Genomic DNA, 23,574 nt, shown 5'->3' with positions numbered 1-23,574 from the left:
TTTTGGGCTTTACACAAACCACCTCTTCTGCAGACATTAATACTCAGGAGAAGCAGATGCAAACTTTCCAACTTCTCTTCTGGCTTTCATTTCTTCTCTGCTGTGCTGGGATGGAGAAAGACGGGGAGGCTGCAGTGATACGTGTTAATGGGAGTTTGCTGTAAGTGATCCTCTGCTTTAAAATGCATCTCTATCCCTCAGTTGTTTCTGATTTCTCCTTGCAGTTAGCTCAGCTGAGCACACAGTGAGTTTGGGATGGTTGCAGGGCTGCTAGTACAGTACACCCACTGTTCTGGAGCAACTGATAATGTATTCGTGCTGGGTTCAGATTTTCCGAGAGTAGGGAAGAGATAACATTTACAGATGGCTTTGGCCAGCTCCTTTGGCTTCAACTCTTTATTGATACATGAAAACTGAACACATGGCCAGGCTATGGAAAGCTTTAAAAAGTTCCCTCCCTTATTTTTTTTTTCAACAGTTCCTGCATTGATAGTCCCTCTGCTAGTCTCTTGCATGGTTATGCGAGACACTGATCCTGTTCCTCGACTTTTCTTGTACTTTTTCTACATGGAGGACCCTTGTGCTCCCCATCATCTTCCTCGTAGCAGAAAGCCTCACAAAGGAGAAGGCAGCCTTTCCAGACACAGAATTGCAGTCTTCTCTCCTCCCACACAGCTCTCTTTTTTTCCAGCAGATTTACTTTGCCAGATAATGGTTTCCAAATAATCTATTCTAAATTTCCAGCATTTAACATCAGATTTTCTAGCCTAGGAAACACCAGGTGCTTGCCAACCCCAAATCTAGGGATTGATTGCACAAGCAGATTAGCTAGCCGGTCTGAGGGGAAAATACCTCCTAAGAGCGAAGCAGTGATGAGCAGTTGGCAGGTGATTAGGAACAACAGGGCGAAACTTCCACATGGACAGTCACAACCAGAGCAGGATGGCTTTGGAGAAGTGTCACCTACCTATGGACCATCTGCAATGTGCGTGTCTACATCTGTCCTCTTGGTAGATGGTCCACTGTAGCCTTGTAGTTAAGGGTGTGATTTATCTCTCTCTAAAGGGTATATTTAAATAGGACAGAAAGGTTACGTTCCAAAAGGTGTCTTTTTGTTTGTTTGTTTTGTTTTTTAATTGCTTATGAAAGAAGCCTAATTAAACTTTGGACATTTTAATTGAGGTTAATGCCTCCAAACATGACAGTATCCTTTCCAGTAAGGGTGCAAGATATGTAGTTTTGTAACTTAAAGCACAATCTCTTTCATTTTCCCTCTGTGCTAGTTAGTGGGAACACTTACAATCAGCAGCCTAGCTGTGGAGGAACTGCAGTTCTTTTATTCAAGGAGAGTTTTAGCACTCAAAGCCATAAGTTTTCACTCACAGTAAATTGGCCGGGTAGCATAATTCCACAACAGCCCTGCCCAACCCAGCTCTCTCCTTCTCTCCCCTCAGACACATCCACGGTTGACTCTTGGTCTTTGCCGAGTGATAAACACAAAGATAATTGCTCATCATCAAGGAGGGTTTTTGCCAACTCTGGGAAGCACTTCCCTGTTCCCCGGCAAGTTCTTATATAGAGACCACACCAACAAAGTGTTATGGAAGATGTTTGGCCACCCCAGCACATGGTGGAAATTCAAAGCAAAGGTCAAGTGGTGGTTTTGGATAGTTAAAGATTTTTCAAAAGTGAAGTGTTTCTGTTGTTGTTTTTTTTTTTCCTTTTAAACTGAACATATTTTATGCAGCTGAGTATATTGTGAATGCCAAAGTGAAAAAAAAGGAGATTTAAAAACTTGTATATGCATCCATGAACTTTGGATGATCCCAGGGAAGCCATGCTAGAACTGTGGGGGTAGATACTGACATATCTTTCTGCAGTGTTGACTTTGAAATAATTAAAAACTTTAAGAATGAAACTGCACCAATTTAAATGAAGCAGCAGGAGGTATGGATGCTTAAAGACAAGTTTCTCCTCTTCAGCCAAACAGTGTGGATATTTTGCACTTGCATACTACTTTTCATCAAAGTTCCCTCTGTGTTTATAGGTGGATAAGAAAGGTGGAAAAAAATGACCAATGGCTGGTGTCCCTCTTGGGCTGTGCTATTGAAAGCATGGAAAAGGACACAGATTTCTGAAACTGGTAGCTCCTGTCTCTGAGCAGCAACATCTCAGGCTGGACAGTTAAAAATCCATGGTCTCAGTGACAGATCCAGGTACTGGAGTAGGGTGGATAGATGTAATGGGTTGCATGTCCTGATGCTCATCAGGAGAGGCACCACTTTGCTCTCCCCATTTGCAGATGTAGACTAGGGTCAAGTCAGTGATGCTCTGCAGACCAGAGCCAAGGTCTTTGAGATGATTTATGTCTCATAAATGTGATAAGAGAGTATCACATCCAGTACCAATTTTGCTTGTTTGTTAAATAAAGGATATGGGAAAAGAACAAAGGAGAAGCTCTTTGTGTGTGTGTGTGTGTTTACTTTTTCTTCTTTCTCTTACTGCTGCTTTTGATTTCAGTTTTTTTGGTACCCAAGTTTAGAGAATGGGGGAAAGGAAGGAAATCCTCCAGCAATGGTAGGGAGAAGTTGCAGGAAAAAGAAAAAAAAAAAGTAATTTTCTAACATCCATCACCAAGTGGAGATAAGGCTGACCGAACCCCTGCTGACAGGATGCTCTGTTTTCTTTCCACAGTCTCCATTGAAGATATTCGGGATGTGAGGTCAGGCCATAAAACAGAAGGTATGGAAAAATACGCCAAGAATGTCCCAGAGCATCTCTGCTTTTCCATCATTTTCAAAGACCAACGGAAAAACCTGGACCTCATTGCAAACTCAGAGGATGATGCCAACCACTGGATCAACGGCCTTGGGAAAATCATAGCCCACAGCAACTCTATGAACCAGAAACAGAAGCTCCAACAGTATCCTTTGCCTCATAAAGTAGTTAATCACACACAAAGATGCATTTCTCTTTCTCTGCGGGTAGAGATAGGAGACTAAATCTCCTTTTCCCCGTTGATCTTGGGCACTGAGTTTTATCCTGCACTGATTTTACACCCGGGAAACTTTCCTGATTTCCAACGCTTTTTCCTGATTTGATGCAAGCAAGAGTAGATTTGGGCTTCACATAGCAAAGAATTGCCCCTTTCAAGTAGCTTTAGATAAAACAATCATTATATTTTATATTCTTCAGGAGTCTGTCTCACTTGCATTGCAGTAAACTCCAGGACAGTCAGTTCTTGGCAAGGCATGAAAAGCTGGTGCTGTTTATCATGTTTCTCAGTAAAATAAGGCAAGGGAACCCATTCTTCTCTTCTGTTTGCCAACTTTACCCTGGGTAGCTCTAGTGCAATTGTTTCTTATTTGTCTCAGGTTGGAGGAAATGCTGTCCTGAAAAGAGTTTGCAATTGCTCTAGAAATAATGCAGTTATTAGAGTGGAAAAGGAGTGAAGCGGAAAAGGAGAGTGAGTTAGTTGGGTGAAATCCAAGCTCTGCTGAGATTTTCCCTGGGATTTCACTCAGTAAGGTCCTTTATGATCACAGGTCTCATCTCCATTTAAAAAGAGGTGGGTGCAGAAATGAATCCATGGGTGCAGGGATTTTTAAAAGTTTTTTTTGCAGCTTCTCTGTGTCTGAGGCCCTGCCAGCAACATCTGGATCTGCTGGCTGATTTCCCCTCATTTGACAGAACAGCAGTGGTCATAAAATGCAAAAATCCTGTGAGTTCCAAAAAAAAAACAGGCACCCAGCTATCAGAGAGGAAGCCATGGAGTAGTTGCAGAGAGGAGCCTGTGTGAGCTCCATGCCTTGGTAGGCATCAAAGCATCTACACAGCAGCAAAGTGATGCAAGTTCCTTGGCCAAGGGAAGGCCACACAGGTTGAGTCTGAGCCCTTGGCAGGGACTGGGAAGTCTTGTCTTCATCTGGGGCTTCTCTCCACATGGGTTCCCAGCTAGATAATGTATAGCAGACATGAAGGAGATGGCCCATAAAGACTGAGCTTTCATTAAGCCTTACTCTTCTGTGGGTTTTCTGGTGTCTAATAAGCCCCCGGCACAACCTTGGTGCAATCTGCTCAAAGGAACAAGGCTCTATCAGTTCTGATGTGCCTGATTGTGTTTCTCTTCTGGGTTATAAGTATCTTTTTAGATGCTCTTTCATATTCCAGACACTAAACTCATTCCTCAGCTGTGTCAGCAGTGGAGTGTCCATGGTAGCAGGGAGTAGGCTCTAGACAACCTGAAATCTTAAAGCTTTGGTGCTGCCAGCACCACAAGTTACACCCTGGCCGTTTTCCTTCTGACTGTGAAGGCTGCCCCCACCCTACAGTGTGTGGGGCTACAAAAAGTGGTCCTTGGGGCATGCTGAATTGAGTATATTGCTGAAAAACTTCCTCCTAAGAAGTGATTGCTAAGTGGGAATGGAATAACGATGACATTTGTAAGGGAAGAAGGCTGTAAAATTCCAGCCTTCGTGGAAAGGGCCTCTCTGGAAAGCAGAATCAAAGCTGAGGCGGGCAGACAAGCAATATTTCTGGAAGAGTAATTACAGTGCAGTGCTGGTTTTCAATCTGGGCTTGTCTCAGGCCATTTAATGTAACCTGGAATTACAGAACAGCACAATTTCTCATTTGGAGTTTGATGATATTTAATTAAAGCCTGGGACTTCAAATTTAGTCTTTTCTTCACCATGTTTTCTTGGCAGCATGGGTTTAAGCAGGACTTCCTTAAACCTCAGAAGTGTTCTCCACATCTGTGAGCACAGAAAGAGAAAATAAGTGAGGAAGAAGTGCTGAGTCCCTATCCTGTACCCCCTCAACAGAGAATTGCCTTACATTGTATCTTTTCCAGTCACTGAAACCTTGGCTTGAATATGTAAAAAAATGAGCACGATTTTTAAAATATTTTATTTGGAAATTATAGAAATTATCTTATAGAAATTATATAGAAAATATTCATAAATTGCTATATATAGAAATTATTATACAGAAATTATATAGAATTATGTAAAATTATATATAGAAATTATTTAGAAATTGTAGTAGATTTAGAAATATTGAGACCAAAAAATGTACTAGCTTCAGGGAGAGTTTGTTCAGCTTGTGATATGATGGAATTGCCTGTGGTTGCAAGGGACTGGGCTTAGCGGCTTATGTGTTCTTTCCAGTCATACATTCCTATAAAGGATAAAACCTCCTGATATTTAAAAAGTACTTCTGACGTCCTTCTACATACAGTAGTATCTTACTAAGCATCAGATTCAATCCTGCAGCAAGCTGGCATAGTTTGTTTAACAAATATTGGAGGTATGTGTGCCTGGAATGATTTGAGACCAGAATCTAAAGGGGATTTTTCATCTGAGGTGCGTGAAACTGGCTGCGTTGATTCTGGCTTTTATGTATAAATTTCACTTCTGTTTGGGAGTCATTCATCCCAAGTTTTCTGTGCTTTTCTGTTGTGAGCAAGTTCATGGAATATCCACCAGCCATTTTTAGTCATCTGTTTGGTTTCTAGTAGAAAGTTGATAGTCCCATTTACAAATAGTTTACACATATTTCTAAGTTCAGAAAAATAGTGTGAGTGCAGTGTCCATGGTGAATACTTGGTTTTGAAGGTTACATCTGCAGCCACTAAGGTTGTCATTTAATATTTCCTCTGGGGGAATTTTTTAAGTGCCTGATTATGATACTATAGGCATCAGCTGATCTTTGAAAATTCTGAGTTTTATTTTGGTCATGCTGAGATTGGGCACTTTTTTAAACAACTTTTTGGAATGAGCTTGAAGTAATGGCTCCTTTGCAAGAAATAGAAGCTTAGATACATGGAGATCTAATTTTTGCTTGGATGACTTTTTCTATATTAAAAATAGGAGGCTTTCTTTGGAAACCCTTACTCATTTCACAGTTAAAGCAAAGTAAAGAAATGCAGTTCCTTGCTGCAAAAAGAATATTTTATTCTTGTTAAAACTCCAGTGTATCTTAACTGGCTGACATTATTTTCACAAGAAACTAAAAGAACTTGGGAAATCCAATTCAATTTAACAGGCATCACACATAGAAAAGCTTTTATAGCAATTGATCCAGATCCATAATAACTTGAGTATCCTATAAACCAAACTCTTAGGCATTGTCACAGTATAATATAATAATAGATCTTAGGTATTTTAGAACGGTAATCCAAGATCCACAAAATTTGTTTTGATTATGCTAAAAGAAAAAAAAGTTAAGAAATACAGGTAGAAAATCTTAAATAAATACTGAAACTGGAGGTGAATGCTTCTTTTGGAGACTCTGTTCTGATATACTGAATATTGGTCAAATCCATTACACTTTGTCTTACCTTCCTGGGAGCTCTTTTCATCTTTCATCTATCCCCTTTTAACAGTTTGCAACAAAATGCACTTTCTGTCATAAGAGAGAAATAAGACAACTTTATGATTTGCCTGTGGCCAGAAACTCCTAAGTAGAGTTGATCCAGCTTTGGCCAGATGGAGAAAAGCTTCTCCTGGGTCTGGATCGCTCATATTACAAAGTGTTGTTGCTACCAAAGCACCATTTTGCCCTTTCAAAGCAAAAGGCAAGATGATGCAAGATGTTCAGTGGTACCATGCTGATTTGCAGCAGCTGGAGATGTGGTTCTGAGACTTCAGAAGGGTTTTTGCCCCCCATCGTTTAAGTATTTAGGAGGTATTTAGACTAGGCACTGGCCTGGAGAGATTTCCTTACATCATCTTGCAGCTGGATTCATAGTTGCCTGCGGAAAGCTGATAAAAACAAAGACAACAAGATGAGCTTGAAGGAACTCAAGGACTTCCTGAAAGAAGTTAATATCGAAGTTGATGACTATCATGCCAAAAAAATTTTCCAGGTAAAGACAACAAGCACATAAAGTTGCTGTTGACTGAGGTAATGATTTCCCACAGCGTTTCAGCTTTAGCTGGAGATCTAAGCTAATATGAAATTGTAGCATCTTTTTTTTTTTTTGCACCAAGGAAGTACTCATGGTTTTTGGTGTTCAGTAGGTTCCCACTGACAATTAAGTTAGTCTAGCACAGCACTTCTGATGAAGGTATCTTTCTTTTCTGATGCAGGTATCTTTGATGAAGGTCTTCTGCCTTTACCATTGAAGTCACTTTTTACCAGGTTTGGTAGAAAGATGGGACACATGCATGAATATAAAAAAAAAAGTGAAATGCAAATGGATGTTGAGAGGTGCTGTGGTAGTTCTGCATGTCATGAGCATGTGGCAATGCTTCGGCCCACCTGACATCAGAGGGGTTACAGTTGTGAGCCCAAATCTTTACGTTCCCAGAGGAAGATGTCAAGTGACCATTGAAAACAGAAAAAAAAAAAAGGCAGATTAGAAAAAAAAAAGAAAAAGCAAAACAATCTAGAGAGATATGTGGCATTGCACACAGGCCTGGATCAGTCTGGTTGCTCTAATAGCCTCAGGCATGTTTAATCTGCTCAGGGACATACACTTCTAATTTCTCAAGATTTGGCTTGCTGGCTGAGCCTACGGGAAGATAATGGAAATGATGACAATTTCTGAGCTGTTAAGTTTTTAGTGTCTCTCTAGAGGAGACTTCCTGCCTAGGAGAGATAAACTATCTGGATAAATTCCAAATTTTCACCACGTCCGAAGGAGGATTTGAATTCATGGGTGGGCGGTATCTGAGATGCTCTTTCTTATCAGTGATAAGCAGGTGGGTGGTTGTGGCCATTGAGCAGTAGTTCTTCTCCTTCCTGCAGGCAGGTGATAGGAGAGATTGGGAAGGTTTCACTAAGAACTCCCCTAAAGGGAGGAACTTGTTCCCTAATCCTTGCTCTGTAGAGGTCCCTCTCTCTGGTAACTCTGCAAGGATTAAGAGGGAAGGTGGCCAGCAGATCTTTAAGATTTTTTTCCTTGCAAAATCCTCCTGATAAACTGCTAGTGTATCTTGTCCTTTCTTCCCCACTCAGGAGATCCTGAAGGAACAGCAGGATTCTTCTGATTAAGTTAGATGTCTCTAGTGCAGATGTCTACACTAGAAGTCACTTTACTCTTCCTTTTCAGTCTATGTCAGTCAAGACAATAAAGCTCAGTGAGACTGGGGCACAATTTGCCTATTCTTTTGGAGATATCTCATACAGATGAATCCTATATCTTTAAACATCAAGTATCTGAAAATACACCTTTGTCTTGGAGACACAGTCTCCCCTTCTTTCAGCAGTCCTTTCAATAGTTAGAAGGAAGCTCTAGGAGTAGAAACTTGCTGAATTCTACTTTTTGGATTTTTGTTTTTTGTTTTTCCTCTAGAAGTCCAAAGAGTTACTAAGCTCTGACTCATCCCATCTAACTGCAGGCAACTAACTGAAGTACCCTTATTAGACAGGTAATTATTCTAATCTTGCTGTATATCCAGTGGAAATCAAGGCTTTTCTGGAGATTAATTCAGATCTCTCGTTGTCTGACTTGCCTCCAGCAAAAGTCTGTCTTGCTCTATTTGACCGCTGAGGTAGCCTAAAGTAGATAATTATCTTCCTAGTTTACATGCTACCTAAACTTAGATGGGATGAGAGACATTACAGTGTCTTATAAGGGTGATCATTTCCATATTAGTGAGTTTTTTCTTCATTTAGTCACAGGAAGGAAGGGTGAATAAGTATTTGAGAGAGAACTATAGGGCATGTGTCACACTATTCTTTCTTTCCATCATATAACTCTGTGCCCACGTATAGGTTTCAGGCACATCTGAGTAAGACATATGCAATGCAAACAGACTCTACACATAACTTTTCTAGTTGCTCATCATGTTATGTTCACATGTTATATTCCTGTTTTAAAGAAAAGAAAACCTGTCATTCACCACATTCCTGCAGTTTATGCCATCCTGTTTCCCTCTTTCCATTCCTTCTTCAGTCACTAAATACCATGCTCTGCTTAGGCTGAGATCTGCCAGATCACAGCATGGGATGGTGCAGTCCTGGAAGGCAGCAATGAAAGGATGGTTCCCGGAGTGCTCAAACCTATTTTGAAGCTCCCCATAGCACTAAGCATTTCACAGGTTTTCTCACAACTGAGAGACACCCACAGCTTTCACCTAGCAGACCCTGAATTCATAACAACAAGTGAAAATCTTTGTCATTAGCTCAGCCAGCAGGACACAATGCATCGTGATCGTTTTATTTGGTTTTATAAGTGGGTTGTAAATTGCCACTAAAACACTCCGTGCTGGCATCCCAGAGGGAGAAATATTCTCTCATTATCATTTTGCTTGAGGATCTGCCAAGATCACTATGGCCATCAGTGAGGTCATCAGCAGAGTTAGGCTGAGATTAGCATGAAGACTGATTAAGCCAAGACACACATTCCGTACATAAAACCCAGGGCTATAGCTCTATCTGATCAAAGATAAAGGCTCCTTTAACTTTGCTTACTATATTTTAATCCAAGGACTCTATCAATCATTTAAGATGCACTGAGTTAAGTGTTTCCCTATATTTCTTCATCTCTTGGTCTACAAATGTCTCTTGATGCTTGCTTCATTCTTAGGTTGTCAAGAGATTTCGTTTTAACTTTTTGTCTGCACAGCACCTGCTGTAGTGGAGCTCAGGGCCATGCCTGGTGCTCATAGACATACCGATAATATGAGTTGTTAATAATAATAATAATAATAATAATAATTTTAACTGTTCTATGACTTGGGTTTCTCATCGAGAACCATCAACCAATTGCTTCTCGTTCACTGGCCGGTAACTTTGTCCAATTATTTTGTGTTCTGCGTTGTGTAGCCCTGGTGCAGATTACGGCTGGCGTATGCCAGAAGGAAAGAAGGTTTTCACTCCTTCTCCCCTCTACGTTTACAGCATTGTGACAAGTCCAAAACAGAGGCTCTGGAGGATGAGGAGATAGAGGAATTTTACAAGATATTGACAGAGAGGAAGGAAATAGACAAAATCTTCCAAAAGTATGCAGATGCTGAAGGGTTCATGTCCTGCCAGAATCTGGTGAGGTTCCTTTATGAGACACAGCAAGAAGAAGATGCTGTTGTTGCTGCCCCTGCCTTAATTCAAAGATACGAACCAAATGAAAGAGGTAAGTTGGAACTGTGCCTGGTTTGAGTCAAAAACTTATTTGCTTGGTGAGCTCTGAACTGCCTTCCTGTTGTTTTCTTCTGCAGCTGTGTGTGTCTTTCTCTCATAGCAGCTGTTTCTTTTCAGCCAGCGTTATTGGGAAATATTAGCAGCTCTAGAAGAGCAGTGTACAGGAAAGGCAAGGAAATATCTTTGTTCTTCTTCAGCTTAAGTACACTGATCAGCAGGAAAGCAGTAAGGAGATAGCTAGAGCACTGAAATCCCTGTGGGAAAGGCTCCGATGACCTATTTAAAAGTGAAGGTTTCAGGTGGCTTTGCAAGGTTTAGTGAGCAGCGATGCTTCTGTTCTCCAGAAGCAGGAATGGAGACCAGTCTTTCTGAATGTGAACATCTGAAAGCTGTCAGGTGCTGAGGTATCTGAGTAGTTAGCTGAGAAAATGACTTCTGTTTGGGAGAACAAACACAAAATTGTCTCTGTGCTCAGAAATTAAGTGAATAGACAGACTGGAACATGTGGAAGGATATGTTCAACAAATTATCCCAAAATCATAGACTTTCTGCATTGTCCTACTATAACTTCAGAAGGGGGACAATGCTGATTTATAGATGTCAGATCTGGAGATTGGACTGAGATCTAGTTCTACCTCTCGAGATAGGGAGACTCCACTTCCTCTCAAAATGGGTCCATACTGCATTTACTCTTTGCAAAACATATATTCATTGAATTTTTGACAATTTCTCTATTTGGACATGAAGGGAAATTGACGTGCTCAGAATGAGATGTTTGTACTGTGCATCTCTAGAGATGGTTTGGGTAAGTGCTGTTCTTGGCAGTTTCTGGGTCTTTTCAAGGATAGTAAGTGCCTTAAAGAGCTATGCTTGTAAAAGAGTTTTAAAAGTATTTTCAGGCTTGATGAAGCTGTCATCTTCACCTGAACAACTCAACATCTTTAGTAACAGCTGAATGTCTAGGGAGCACATTTTGCCTCTGTGGTCCTCTGGAGATCAATAGGCATTTGCAGGCAGAGTTATAAACCAGGTGAAGATGGCACAGCCTGGAGGTGTCAGATTTTCATTGCAGGATTTGTGTCTATTTATCTGGCAGCCAAGAGAGGTAATGCCATGACCAAGGATGGTTTCCTGATGTACCTGCTGTCTGAAGATGGGAATATATTCAACCCATCTCACAGTAAAGTTTACCAGGACATGACTCAACCACTCAGTCACTACTTGGTGTCATCCTCACACAACACCTATCTCATGGAAGACCAGCTGACAGGTCCAAGCAGCACAGAAGCCTATATCAGGTAATGTGTATGTGTGTGTGGACACAAGATGCATTGATACTATAGGTGCAAGAGGACCAGGAAGCAATCTCTAACCCTGAGATGGAGTAGTGGGCACTGCTTTGTGTTCACATTGAAGTAAACTGTTTCTAGACCAGGTTTGCCATGTCTGTATTACATAGCACTTTAGCTTGCATCTCCACTGAGTCTATTATTCTGACTATAAGGCATACAATTGCTACATTCTTTGTCTGTGTGTGTATTTTTTTAAAAAATTTTGAACTATCTGCAATAATATGGGGGTTGGATTATAACCCTGTAGAATGGTGTTTTCCAAGTGTGAAGCTCAGGGACTCTATTGTACGCCACAGAATATGGCATGAGATTAGGTGTGCTAGGGATTTATAGGATGTGAATAGTTCTGGGATAGAGCTGGAGGACTGCAGAGGGGGTGGAAGGAGCCAAAAATGATGTGTACTACTATAATGTTAACGATCCATATTGCCTTTTGTGAGTAGTCTCTGGCGTGAACTATTTCTAGAACCATGCTGAGGTTTATCTTGGAGCAAACTAGCTGGAGTAGTCCACAAAATCATGGACTTAAGGTTGGGCTGAGATGTGAGCTAATGAGTAAGTGTGGGTGATCAAGAAGCTCCTGTATGGTTTCTCTTCATCAGTTTAGAGGCTCCCACAGCATCTCTGGACAGAATATTAGGTGTGACCTACTTCTGACCTTAATGACAAATGCTGTGTCTGATAACTTGTGACCAGGAGCTTGCAGTGGCCTCCATTAACTTGCACAAACACCTTATCTTCTTTCTGCCATGACATTTACACAGCCCTGTTATTGAGACAAAGTTTCCTCATAAGCAGACTGGTGACTGCAGTTCTTCCTTTGCTTATTACTTATCTGTCAGGAAATTATGACTGTCTAGAGTCATAAGCTTAAAGTAGTGGAGAGTGAAATCTGACACCAGTTGCATTTTCATTAGCTGGATGAATTCATCTTACAGTATCTGAAAATTACAGAATTATATTTTGGCTAGAAAAAAAATTAAATAAAAAGATTCCCATGATTCTTATTGCAGTGAGTCAAAGGGCATGTGTTATCTGAAATGTACAGGGAGTTACTGTAAAAGAGACCAAATGATCTTCTGGAAAGAGAGGGGTCCATATAGGGGGAACTACATTTGAAAGAAAATGAAAATGTAAGTGTGGATATTTACAGGCAAGACTTTCCAAAGGGAATTTCAGTCTGTAGCTTCAGTTCTACACACTGGCCCTCAACAGTCTCCCCAGGCATCATTGTAGAGTTTCCACACCTCCCTCCCTGACAACTCTGAGGATTCATCCCCCGTGTCTTATCAAATCTAGATGAAGGCGGCACATCATCTAGGCTTTGCGAGCTCGTTTCTAAGGCTGACCTTGACCTACTGTCTTTCTTCCACTACATGATTTCTCCTTCATTTTATGATCTTTGTGCACAGTCTTTGAGCACAGATATGAGTGTCCTTTCTCACGTGGCACTCACTATCTCCTTTGCTGTCAGTTACCTTGGACTTTCATTACTTCTATTTTCAGACCCCTTTTGTGCTTTCCTTGCTTGACCTTGAGCTCTCTTCACTGACTCTGAGTTCTCCCGATTCTACCCTTTCTTCATCTGCTTTCCCAGTTTTCCAATCTCCTCTTTTCTCTCCGGATCCCCAAGCTCCGTGTAAACCTTCCCAAGAAATATCTGTGCCTGATACAGCCTCATTTTGAAACGGAGAGGAAGGTTTAAAACCCAACCGCTTCGGTTCTTTGTTTCCAGAGCCCTCACCAAAGGTTGCCGTTGTGTGGAACTGGATTGCTGGGACGGCCCTAACTCGGAGCCCGTCATTTATCATGGCTACACACTCACCTCCAAGATCCTCTTCAGTGATGTCATTAAGGCCATCAAGAACTATGCTTTCAAAGTAAGGATGAGGGAATTTGGACCCTCTAACATTTCTCATATTGAACTGTTTGAGACACGTAGTATGTCTCTGCCCGTTAAGCAGAGACCATAAAAAATAAGTCTGCACCTTAGCATTTCTCATGAGTAGAAGATACATCCTTCTGGCTGGGCATCCATGTTCTTCCTTCTTCAGAGATCCATTTCTAGGAGTTACTGGTTAGGCAGTGCACTGTCTGGGGCAGAGTGTCAATCTACCAGCACCAGCTGCACCCTGGATCCCACTACAGTGAAAATAATGCCCAATATCTTAAAAAACAACTTATGTAATGAAAAGTGCAAATGGGCCTATGGTTTGCATGGCTTTTATATGTCAGGGTACACCCCTAGTTTAGGAGCACCAATGTTTAGGAGCATTGGAGGATCAGATATGAGTGCTTCTATCCTGCATTAAAAGAAATGAGTAGGTCTGGAATCTTACATGTCAGTGCTGGGCTGTCAGCCTTCAACAGAACTTTGGGTCTGCCAAGACTCGTGGGTTTTCTGCTATTTTCCATCAGTCCAATTAAGCTGAGATTCACACCAAGCTTCCTTCAGGGCTGCAATGATAGTGATAATGTCTTCAGCAAATATCTAGGGGTTACAGGGAACCACAACCACATCAGGCCTTTGTGTGAAAGGAGGAAGGATTCAGTGGCGTGAAATCTCAGCCACTTAGAGATCGGAGCAAACCTAGTGATTTACAAAGCCTCCCTTCCCAGGCCTTGCTCTGAATTAGAGAGGTGCTCATACACATGGTGCAGGTGGAGAATGGTGGCACAGGGAACCTCATCAAAGTGCTCTGGGAAGTCTGCGACAGGTTGCTTAATCCAGCTCACTGCCTTGTCTGTTAAATTGTCATTTTTGGAAGACATCAACAGAGATAGCTACACTGCAGCTGAACATGACATTTTAAATAAATGCTCACTTTAGCAGAAGCCTAGACACTTTAGTTTCCTGAGAAAACATGCAGTTTATAACTTCTAGTAGCACTGGGGTTAATCTGCAGTTTCACTGATGATGGATGTTGCTGTCTTGTTCTAGACTTCGCCATACCCTGTCATCATCTCCCTGGAGAACCACTGCAGCCTTGATCAGCAGAAGGTCATGGCTCAGCACATGACGACAATCCTGCAGGACATGCTCTTGGTCGTACCGATAGATGGAAACAAATCCCACTTCCCCTCCCCAGAGGTGAGTGAGGCCACTGTAGCACTTTTTGCCTGAGGGTAGGACAAGAACATCTTCTTGCTGGGCTTTTGTGTCACTAAGTGCAGGAGAATATGCCTAAACTGGAGAAGGGTGCCTTTGCAGAAGAACCAACCTTGATGAGAGTAGAGGTGGAACAAGAAATAGGAGTATCCAGAAATAGCTGGTGCACGTTAAGGCCCATTCTATTTGCTTGCAGTCTGGAGGTCTCAGAGGAGACATCCCCGAAGGACTGAAGACGTTCTTAGTCCATTTACTAAGCCAGGCAATTCACTTAGTCCCTTGAGGATGTTGCTTTTGTGGGTTGTCCCAGGGCAGCTGAGTATTGAGGATCTTTCCTTGATCACCACAAAGCTGAATATGGCCTTCTTCAGGCAAATAATCTGAATCACAGCTAGGTTGGTTACTGCACATGCAAGGATAGAAGCTAAGTGGATACAAGTCCTCTGTGTTTCTGATGTGATGAGGCTGAACACTGACCGATTTCCTGAAGGGTAGAGGGTTTCCTGAAGGGTTTTGCTCTGTGCTGATGGACACAGCATATGTTCCCCTCTTAATACCTTGGATACTCCGCTGTGAAGATACAGGAGCAGGAGTGGTTAGCAGGACATCTATGATTGCTTTTCCCTCAAAGCCTAAGGGAAAAAAAAAATTAAAAAGCACAGGTGGCCTCAAATTGTATCAAGAATCAAGAGCAGAGCATCAGTGCACTGAGCATGGCCTGGACTGGGTCAGTGGTGGGTATGGAGCAGAGCAGTGCTACCTGTGGAGCATCCTTGAAGGACAAGGGGAGGCAGGAGGCTGTGCAGGGCAGATGCCCCCATCATCGCAATGAAGCAGAGAAAGCAGAGAACCAAGCTGGGACCCTGTAGGCAGAAGAAGAACTATAGCCCGAAATAGGGTTGCACCACTATTGAATTATTATCTGACAATTAGACGAAAAGTAGAAATGGAATCATGATATGAAAAAAAAAAGTTGAAAAAATTGTTTAAAAACCCCATATTGTAGTATTTGCCTGTTTCCACCTTTTTTTTTTCTTTTTTTTAGCCCCTTTATTCTTTCCTAGGCGCTTTGCAGAATCAGGCTTGTGTGAAAGTAGTTGTAGTTCCCTTTAAATTGCATTTCTTTATTAGAGAACTGTTTTGCCAAAAACTAGACCGCAATGCTTAGCTGGAGCTGGAATAAGTTTGTGTGTGGGCTAAAACTGGCAGTTGTCAGGGGAGAAGGGGAGAGAAAAGAGCCACCCAACATATCTTCAATATTTGTTCTGCCTCTTCCTTTTTCTCTTTTCCTTTTCTGATTTTCTCCTTCTGTTTGAGTGTTGCACTCCACTTGACAGAGTTGCAGAGCAAGCAGATCCATGTTGCTCCCTAGGTGCTGCTGCAGGAAATAGGATGAATCATAATTTTTGGTGCTATTGTTTCAGTAGAACCTTGACACTGACACGAAGTTGCCTCCTTTTAATCAGTGACTGTCCCAGGATGAGAATACACCCAGCATGGAGACAGGTCTCTGCAGGCTAGTACGGAGTTGGAAAATCAAAGCATTAAGTTTGCCTCTTGGCTGGTTATTTATCCTTAGTGCTGGAAAGCTGCTGACAACTTTTCAATGCACTGTTAATGCTTTGTAGGCCAGGGGAATAGTATGAAAACTCAAAAGGAGAAAAACATCAGGAAAAGAAATGTGTGATGTGTACCAGGGAATGACCCCAGCCTCTCTAAAGATGTTTTTCCCATCTTTAGGCTCATCCCTGCTGCTCTGCTTACACAGACGGGCATGTGGCTCCAGCTGAAAGAAAAGGGTCTAAATCTACCTTAGTGAATAGATCTTGGATAATATGTTCCAGTGGAGGGGTTGATCCATTTAGTTTAAAAAAAAATTGGCAATGTAGTGAAAACAATACTATTTTCTCTGATATTTTTCCTGTGCCTGCCTGCCTTGTGAAGCAGAGGAGTGTGAAGGGCTGAATTGCTGACCGTTTGTGGAAAGTACCTTGAACCTGAAACACTGTGGAAAACAAGAAAAATCTCTTGGATTTTCCACTTCCTTGTAAAGCTGGCATGGGAAAAGCTGGAGATACTTTTTTTTTTTTTTTTTTTAGAAAAAAGGGTGGGACCTGGATCTGCCACTAAAAAGAGGGCTATAAAACTATAAAATAGAAGCAGTCAAAGCACTGCTGCAGAGTGTGCTAGCAGGGCAGTAGCAGTAATTAAAAGAAGACCAACACAGTTTGGATTCACACTAATGACTCTCACTGCAGCCCAGGGCAGACATCTGATTTATTAGGATCTGTGCATGGTTGGAGGTTTGGGCTACACAGATAAATCTAAATATCCCCTTTAAATCACTGTCTTTAGGTCCCAATAACAAATTTGAGGTCTGTGTGGTGAACGATCAAAAGCCACAGGAAAGCTACAGGAAAGCTTTAGGACAGCACCAGGATCCTAGGGGAGAGCTGCTGACTGCTTATCGCAGGTCCTTTTGCCTCATCCCTGCTCTATAGAGAGGTTTGCCAGGGCCTTTTCCCCACATCCATGCTTTCCAGACAGATATGAGGCAAAAAGCAACACTGAAATGAGACTGAAATAGCTACCAACATTGCATGCAACTTCTAATACAGTGGAAGTCCAAGAGCCCTCTGTACTCTTTGTGCTGGACCTCCCTGTTCTCGGTGAGGATGGCTCCTTGACTTTACAGACCTGCTTTGGCAGCGTGACCATGAACTCCCCACTCTGGAGCCCAGTGCCGTGACCTTGGAAGGGCTCTGTCTCTTCATCCTCCTGTGGGAAGGCTGGTGTCTGTGGACTGCACCATCCCATGCCACCAGCTGTCCCACTGATGGCCTCTGTTGCTGCTTCTGTTGCCCCCATTCAGCATCTCCCCTTGAGCCCCTTAGCTCAGGAGCTGCTCCCATTGCAGCAGTATTATGGTATGGCACAACCAGTATGAATGCAAGGGTGGCTGCCCTGTAGGGCATGCTGTGCTCAGGGCAATGGAGCACATGCCTCTAGATTTGGTTCAGCAAAGTCCCAACCAGCTTCAGTCACAGCAATCTAAATCAGCAGTTGTCCCCAAGAGCCATCTACCCAGTCTACTTTTGCACCATAGACTGAGGCTGTTGAGTGGAAAGCACCCAGTAGGATATGTGCTGTGCTGGCTCACAGTGTGGCTTCAAGTTCCTCAACTTCATGCCTAACTCCGCATCCATGTCTTTCCCCAAGGCTGGCACAGCCTTTATCAGCCTTGACTACAATGCATCTTCTTGGCCAAAAAGCTTAAAGTTGTTTCCCTCTTATGTCTCAAAACCTCCTTTGATAATGTGTTTCTTTCTCTTTCCTGATTCCTCCTCCCATCCTCTGGTATTAAACACCCATCCTCATTGTTAAACCCTGCTACACCACAGCCTAGAGGTGGTCTGAAAGACATTCACAGATGGAGATGTGGTATGAATTAGTACATCTGGTCTATATATTCCCTTATGAACTTTAATTTGATAGTCCTCACAGCTTCTGTGAAATCTAGGGAGATGGATTTCTTTATCCTGAAGGTGGCATGTAAGGTGGCACTGCTCAGACACTGTATATCCATGTACTCTAGCAAGTCACTTTGGGCTCCCTTTGAAGCTAGTTAACACAACCAGGGGAATCTGAGGTGTGGTTTGCCTCCTGCTAAGTGTTTGTCTAAAGAGGCTGGGTGAATCACACCCCAGAAGTGTTTAGTTCTCTCTGTTGACTCTAAAGGAGGTGTTGAAAGCACAGAGAGTTTGATGAGGTGGATCCCCTCACTCCCACCAGGTTTAAAGTTGGAAAATAAGCCATGGGTACATGGCTTACACGTTGCCACTAGGGGAGGGGTATTTTCAGGTAGGATGAACCCATATGTGAAAATCTGATTTTAACAGCTTTTCAGCTTCGGATAAAATAAACAGTGCTTTGATTTAAGATGGTTGCCATGCCTCAAATCCCAGACTTCCAAAGGGACAAAGCTGAGTGTCAGAATCATTGCACTTGCAGAGCCAGGCTTGCTTGATGTGCAGTAGAAAAGGTGGGAGCCCTTTTCCTTCAGAGGGCCAAGGCAATGAGACTTTCAGGGAATATGAGAAAGGGCAAGAACTGCCCCTGTTCCAGCAGTCACCATACTATGTGGTCTTGGTCCAATAGTCCTGTAACCATTCCTGTTGTCTTACTTCTTATTTGACCTAGTGCTTGCCCCAGGCGGTTGGAATAACTTTATGATCTATTTGGAGAATATTTACTGAGTATTTCAGGAACACTCGTGCTTCTCCCTGAGACAAGGATCTGCTCAGCAGAGCTGAACCAATGAACTGTCTTTCCCCCCAGGCTAAGTTAGGCCAGAAATACTTCATATCACGTGAAGGAAAACTAAGAGAACTAAAACGAGTGTATGTGTGTTTTTCTGCCTTTGTGTATTTACTGATTTAAAACCTCATTAAAGGAGATAAGCGCTGAAATTCAGGACTTTGCTTCCTGCTACCATGTAAAATGAGAGAGGACAATGCTTGGAAGTGGCAACTTCTGCAAGGTGGATTTGCTCCTCCTGCAGGAAGTGTAGATGAAAACCATCCGTTTTGGTGTGAATCTCACCCTTCTGAAAGGAGGTGTCATGGGGCCCAGTGAGCTAATGCATCTTTTCATGGGTCTGGCAGTGCATGGACTGCTCTCCCTCATAGGTATGGCAGAAGTCACCTGCAATGGGGGATATTAAACCTTTGTGATGCAGCAGGACTCCTTTAGATTTCAAGGCTTGAGGGGACTGCTGTAATCACTGCATTGAGCACCCGGGCTGAGCAGTGTCCCTGGGTAAGAGCAGCACTGAGGACCCACTGCTGCCAGCTCTACTGTGGGCTGTGGTTGGGGCCAGAAGTGAAGGCCATTTTGCTGTGCTGTCACTGCTGATGATACTCAGTCACCTAGAGTGGTCTATGCCAGAAATTGCATCTCCCACTTGCTGGATGGATACTCTGTCCTGAATTTTAATAACCTAACAACGCTTAGGATTCTGTTTCATAATAATGAATCAAGCAATCTGCCCCAAACACTTTTTATCCCTAGTTTTCTTCTGTTGGGCTGTGAAATTAAGAGTGGCAAGGTTATTGAAATATCCTTTAGGGGACATGAGAAAGCAGACGCAGAGAATAATCATGTATAGCAGGATGCTGTCTACAGCCTGCAAAGGAGTAGCAGTGCTTCTCTGGCTCCCTCCACCAACTCCACTCCCCAAGCTAGTCTATCCAAAGCTTGAATGGAGTCAGGAAGGTTGCAGAGAGCTAGATTTCACCAGCTGCTAGTGGGTGTTATGGAAGCACAGAAAAGAACTGGATCCTGGGAGCAAGAAGGATGGAATGTGGATGCAATCCACAGACTGGCGGTTTTGAAGTGAAACTTGAAGATGAGCCATTATATCTCCCATCTGTGCACGTGGAGAAGGGAGGCAAACTTCTGCTCAGAAAAGGGCTGAGGGGCTGAGTGGGTTGAGGTTTGTCTCGATGTGGGGAGGAGGACATTGCTATGCTCTAAATACTCTTTTTGATCTTTTCTCCCAATCAGTCATTACCCAGTAATCAGTAGCCTCCTCCCAGATGCCTTTGTGCAGCTTTTGAGTGACAGGGAAAGTGCCCCTGATGTGTAAACACATCATTTGTGGTAGTTTGTGGTAGCTGAAGGAAAAAGCTCTTGGCTGCTTCCACAGGTGCCAGGGTCAGATTTCAGCTCAAGCCAAATTTTATGCATAGCTTGGCTGGGTGTTGAGGAGTTAGGCTGGTTTGCTGAGACATGATGCAATTTACTTGCACCCACAAAGAGGCAATAGTGTTCTTCAGAAATCTGTGTTGGTTTAACAAGCATCCTTGGTTTTCCACAGCTCTGTCATTTGAGAACAGTGGGGATTTTTGCTTTTACTGTGGTGGAAGGGGCCAATACAGGATGTCGGTGAAAGAAGGGAGAACGTGCTACACCCAGACCGAGGAATCGTATTTGCTAATTCTGAGATTGCATTTTGCTGGATTAAGCAACACCGTCCATAGCCAAGAGTACCAAAAGTGTCCATGTGTCAGCAGGAATCACAGCAGACCTCCCACTGACTTTACTGGAAGTAGTGGAGCCTAGGAGTAATCCTGGTCTGAATTAACTGATTTTGAGGCATGCATATTCCCTTGAAAATGGCCTCTGGGCATTCACCCTTCTCAGTACGGCTCCCTGCTGCCTCATTTGGATTCAGAGTCAGTCATCTCAAGGTCTCAACCTTCCTCTGCAATCAGATCTGGTGCAAGCTCTGGGCCGTGGTGGCAGTATGTTTGTATGAGGGCACCATGTGCTATCGGCGTATTCCTGCCACTGGAGCCATACTGTTTTTCCACTTCACCTGGAGGCTTCCTGTAGATATTGAAAGAGGCTGGAGAGAGCTGATGCAGCACAAGAAATGTGCTGCTTGGATTAGGCAGGCAGCCAACTGTGCTACACTGGCATCTGCTGCTCTATGCAAGCCAAGCAGCAAGAACCCAAGGTTTTGTTTTGTTAAAGGCAGTCCAGCAGAGCTCTGCAAAAGCTTCAATGCTCCCCTCAAACTTGTGGAAGTGGGCAAGGAGAAAGTAAATCCCCTGCAGTCCTTCTCCATTAAGAGACCAGACATTCATCCTCTCTCAAAGGCCTCCTGTTGCTTACTGCTTAATACCTCTTCTCAGCAGCTGGTCTCTAGGACCATTGCTTCTAAAATGTCTTTTAAGTCTGTAAGTGTTTCCAGGGTTATGGTTTGTGTCCCACCATGGTAGCGGTGGTGGAGGAGCACCTCACAGAAGAGGAGAAACCTTTGGGAAGGGTCTAGTTTGGGAACATTTCTGTGGGTTGTCAGCACCCTCAGGTGCTCTCCATACATATTAAAATGCCATGATTGCTAGGGACAAGACACTGATCCAAAAATTAATGGACTTCTCCCCATTAAACAGCCTAGTGATGCACAGGGCTGTACTGCTTCAATCCTTGTGTGGATCTAACAGTTCCCCAAGTTGTAAAGCGTTTATATCCATACATTGCAGAGGCTGTTTAATATCCATACAGAGAGGGTCAATAATGGTGTCACAAATACCTCTCATGAGTCCAGACCTCCTGATTGCCCTTGTTCACTGTGCTACATTCAATCTGGAAAGAGTAAGACATTTTCCTGACCTTTAGTAGCACTGATGTTCAGGTCATCTTGTTGATAGGATCAATGGTCTGTACTAGAGAAGGATCTATGGGCTAACCAGGGTTTTCAACTCATGGCTGGATCCCAGGGGCTGGCCAGAGGCAGAGCAAAGCCTCAGCAGAACAGACCTACTTTCCAGCAGTATCTGTGGATAATTCATCAGCAACTGATGAAACTCTAAAGGGCCCTGGCCCTGGTTACAACCCAGGAGCTGTTATCCCTTGCTCCTTCAGAACACTCAGAATCTTTTGTAACTTGCAGCTGTTATGTACATTTTTCCTGATGCAGCAATTAAAAGGGAAGATCCTTGTGAAAGGGAAGAAGCTGAGCAGGCAAGAGGACCCCACTGGAACAAACGGGAACAATAACCTGGAGGCTGAGGATGTATCTGATGAAGATGAAGCAGCTGAAATAGAAGATGAGTCTGTGAAGACTGAAGTGGAGCAGAAGGGGAAGGTGAGTCAAAGACATTGCTGAGTTCCTGAATGTGGGTGACTTCGAGAGGGAGAAAGAGCTTATAAAATACATTCTTCCCTGTTGTGGAAGGCTTTGAGGATCTGGGGAAATCCCAACTCTTTGCCTATCTCATGTCTTGCGGTGGCACTTTCTAGGTGGAATTTGTGCCATGCTTGAAGAAAAAGAATCAGTAGAAATATATTTTAAACTTGGTCCCATTTAAGACAGTTTCCAGTATGGTTTCAGATCATCTGCTAGGAGTAGGGCAAGCTGAATAGCGTATCACTCGAAGCATCGGAGCTAAGGGTCCAGGTCCTTGCTTAGCTTAATGATTTCTGTCCCGGAAACAAGCACAGGGATCTCACAGAGCCATTTAAGGAGGAAGGTTGCTTTCTTGTCCTAAAACAAGGTGGGAGGATTGTTTGCCTTGGGTAGACCCTGTAGTATTTATGGAAGCAATAGGGGAGAACACGTGCGCTCCGTCTCTGTCTCATTTGCAGACATCTGTATCTCAGGGAAACATTACGACATTGTTCTGAACAAGAAGCTGGTGTTTATCTACTCAAACTTTGAGAGATACCTGCATGCTCACTGGTCATTTTTACAGACCCCATGTGGGAGATAGAGCTATAGTGCTATAAGAAAAGAGTGAGTTGCGATGACTATTTCAGTGGGGAAAAGATGGTCTTCACAACGTTTCACTCCCCCGTGTGAGGACACTCCTTCTTGCAGCCTGCATGTCGCTATGAAAGCCATGTATTTTATGGCATACACCAGATTCATAGATGACATAAATTTATTCAGTTCCACTGATGTCAAAACTGATTGACATTGCCTCCAGATTCCAGGCAGTGCTCGATCTGCTCTATGGTTTTCCTCGCTGACTCACTTGGTTCTTTGAAGGATTTATCTCATTTTTTCATCTGTTGTCAACAGCATGAATTATTTTGAAGTTTGTTATTTTCTTTTCTTGTCTGATGGGAGCTGGCAACTCTTGCCTAATCCTTGCACAAATGAATGTGGCAGCGGAGTATCAGGAAGCAGAGCATTGTGAAAGCAAACTGGGGTCTTCTTCATTGAAGGCAAACACGCCCAAGCTCTATGAAAGCCCAATCGTCATTCCCTTCCCCTTGTTTTCTGCATGCTTGCCGCTGTGACAATATGGAAAATCATTGCTGAGGGTCAATTGTAAAGCTTAGCTACTGGAGAGAGCCATTGGTGCTGAAATACAAGTGATTATGCAGAAAGCAGTAGAAAGGGTATCCCATGAACAAAGTGAGAAAATCGATCTAGAGGACATCACGAAACAACAGTGCTGGGAGAGCAAATTATCTGCTGTATGAAATCTGGTCTTAGCTCACTAACACAGGCCA

The 23,574-nt window shown here is 43.0% G+C and overlaps 1 protein-coding gene across 2 annotated transcripts in view; it reads left to right on the top strand.

Moving 5' to 3' along the window:
- Positions 1–23,574, top strand: part of PLCD1 (phospholipase C delta 1) — a 51,234-nt gene that overhangs the window by 20,865 nt on the left and 6,795 nt on the right. For both annotated transcript variants that reach the window (XM_088534810.1, XM_088534809.1), the window contains exons 3-9: positions 2,695–2,923; positions 6,739–6,868; positions 9,850–10,078; positions 11,183–11,384; positions 13,174–13,318; positions 14,380–14,529; positions 22,034–22,201. In XM_088534810.1, coding sequence (XP_088390936.1) covers positions 2,695–2,923; positions 6,739–6,868; positions 9,850–10,078; positions 11,183–11,384; positions 13,174–13,318; positions 14,380–14,529; positions 22,034–22,201 — 1,253 coding nt within the window. The remainder of the gene's footprint in view (positions 1–2,694; positions 2,924–6,738; positions 6,869–9,849; positions 10,079–11,182; positions 11,385–13,173; positions 13,319–14,379; positions 14,530–22,033; positions 22,202–23,574) is intronic.

This window comes from Tinamus guttatus, unplaced genomic scaffold (assembly GCF_059628265.1).
Source record: "Tinamus guttatus ecotype Peru unplaced genomic scaffold, ASM5962826v1 Tinamus_guttatus_pri_ptg000599l, whole genome shotgun sequence".
Classification (NCBI taxonomy): domain Eukaryota; kingdom Metazoa; phylum Chordata; class Aves; order Tinamiformes; family Tinamidae; genus Tinamus; species Tinamus guttatus.
The sequence above is the reverse complement of the archived record's forward strand: the minus strand, read 5'-3'. Positions and strand labels throughout refer to the sequence as shown.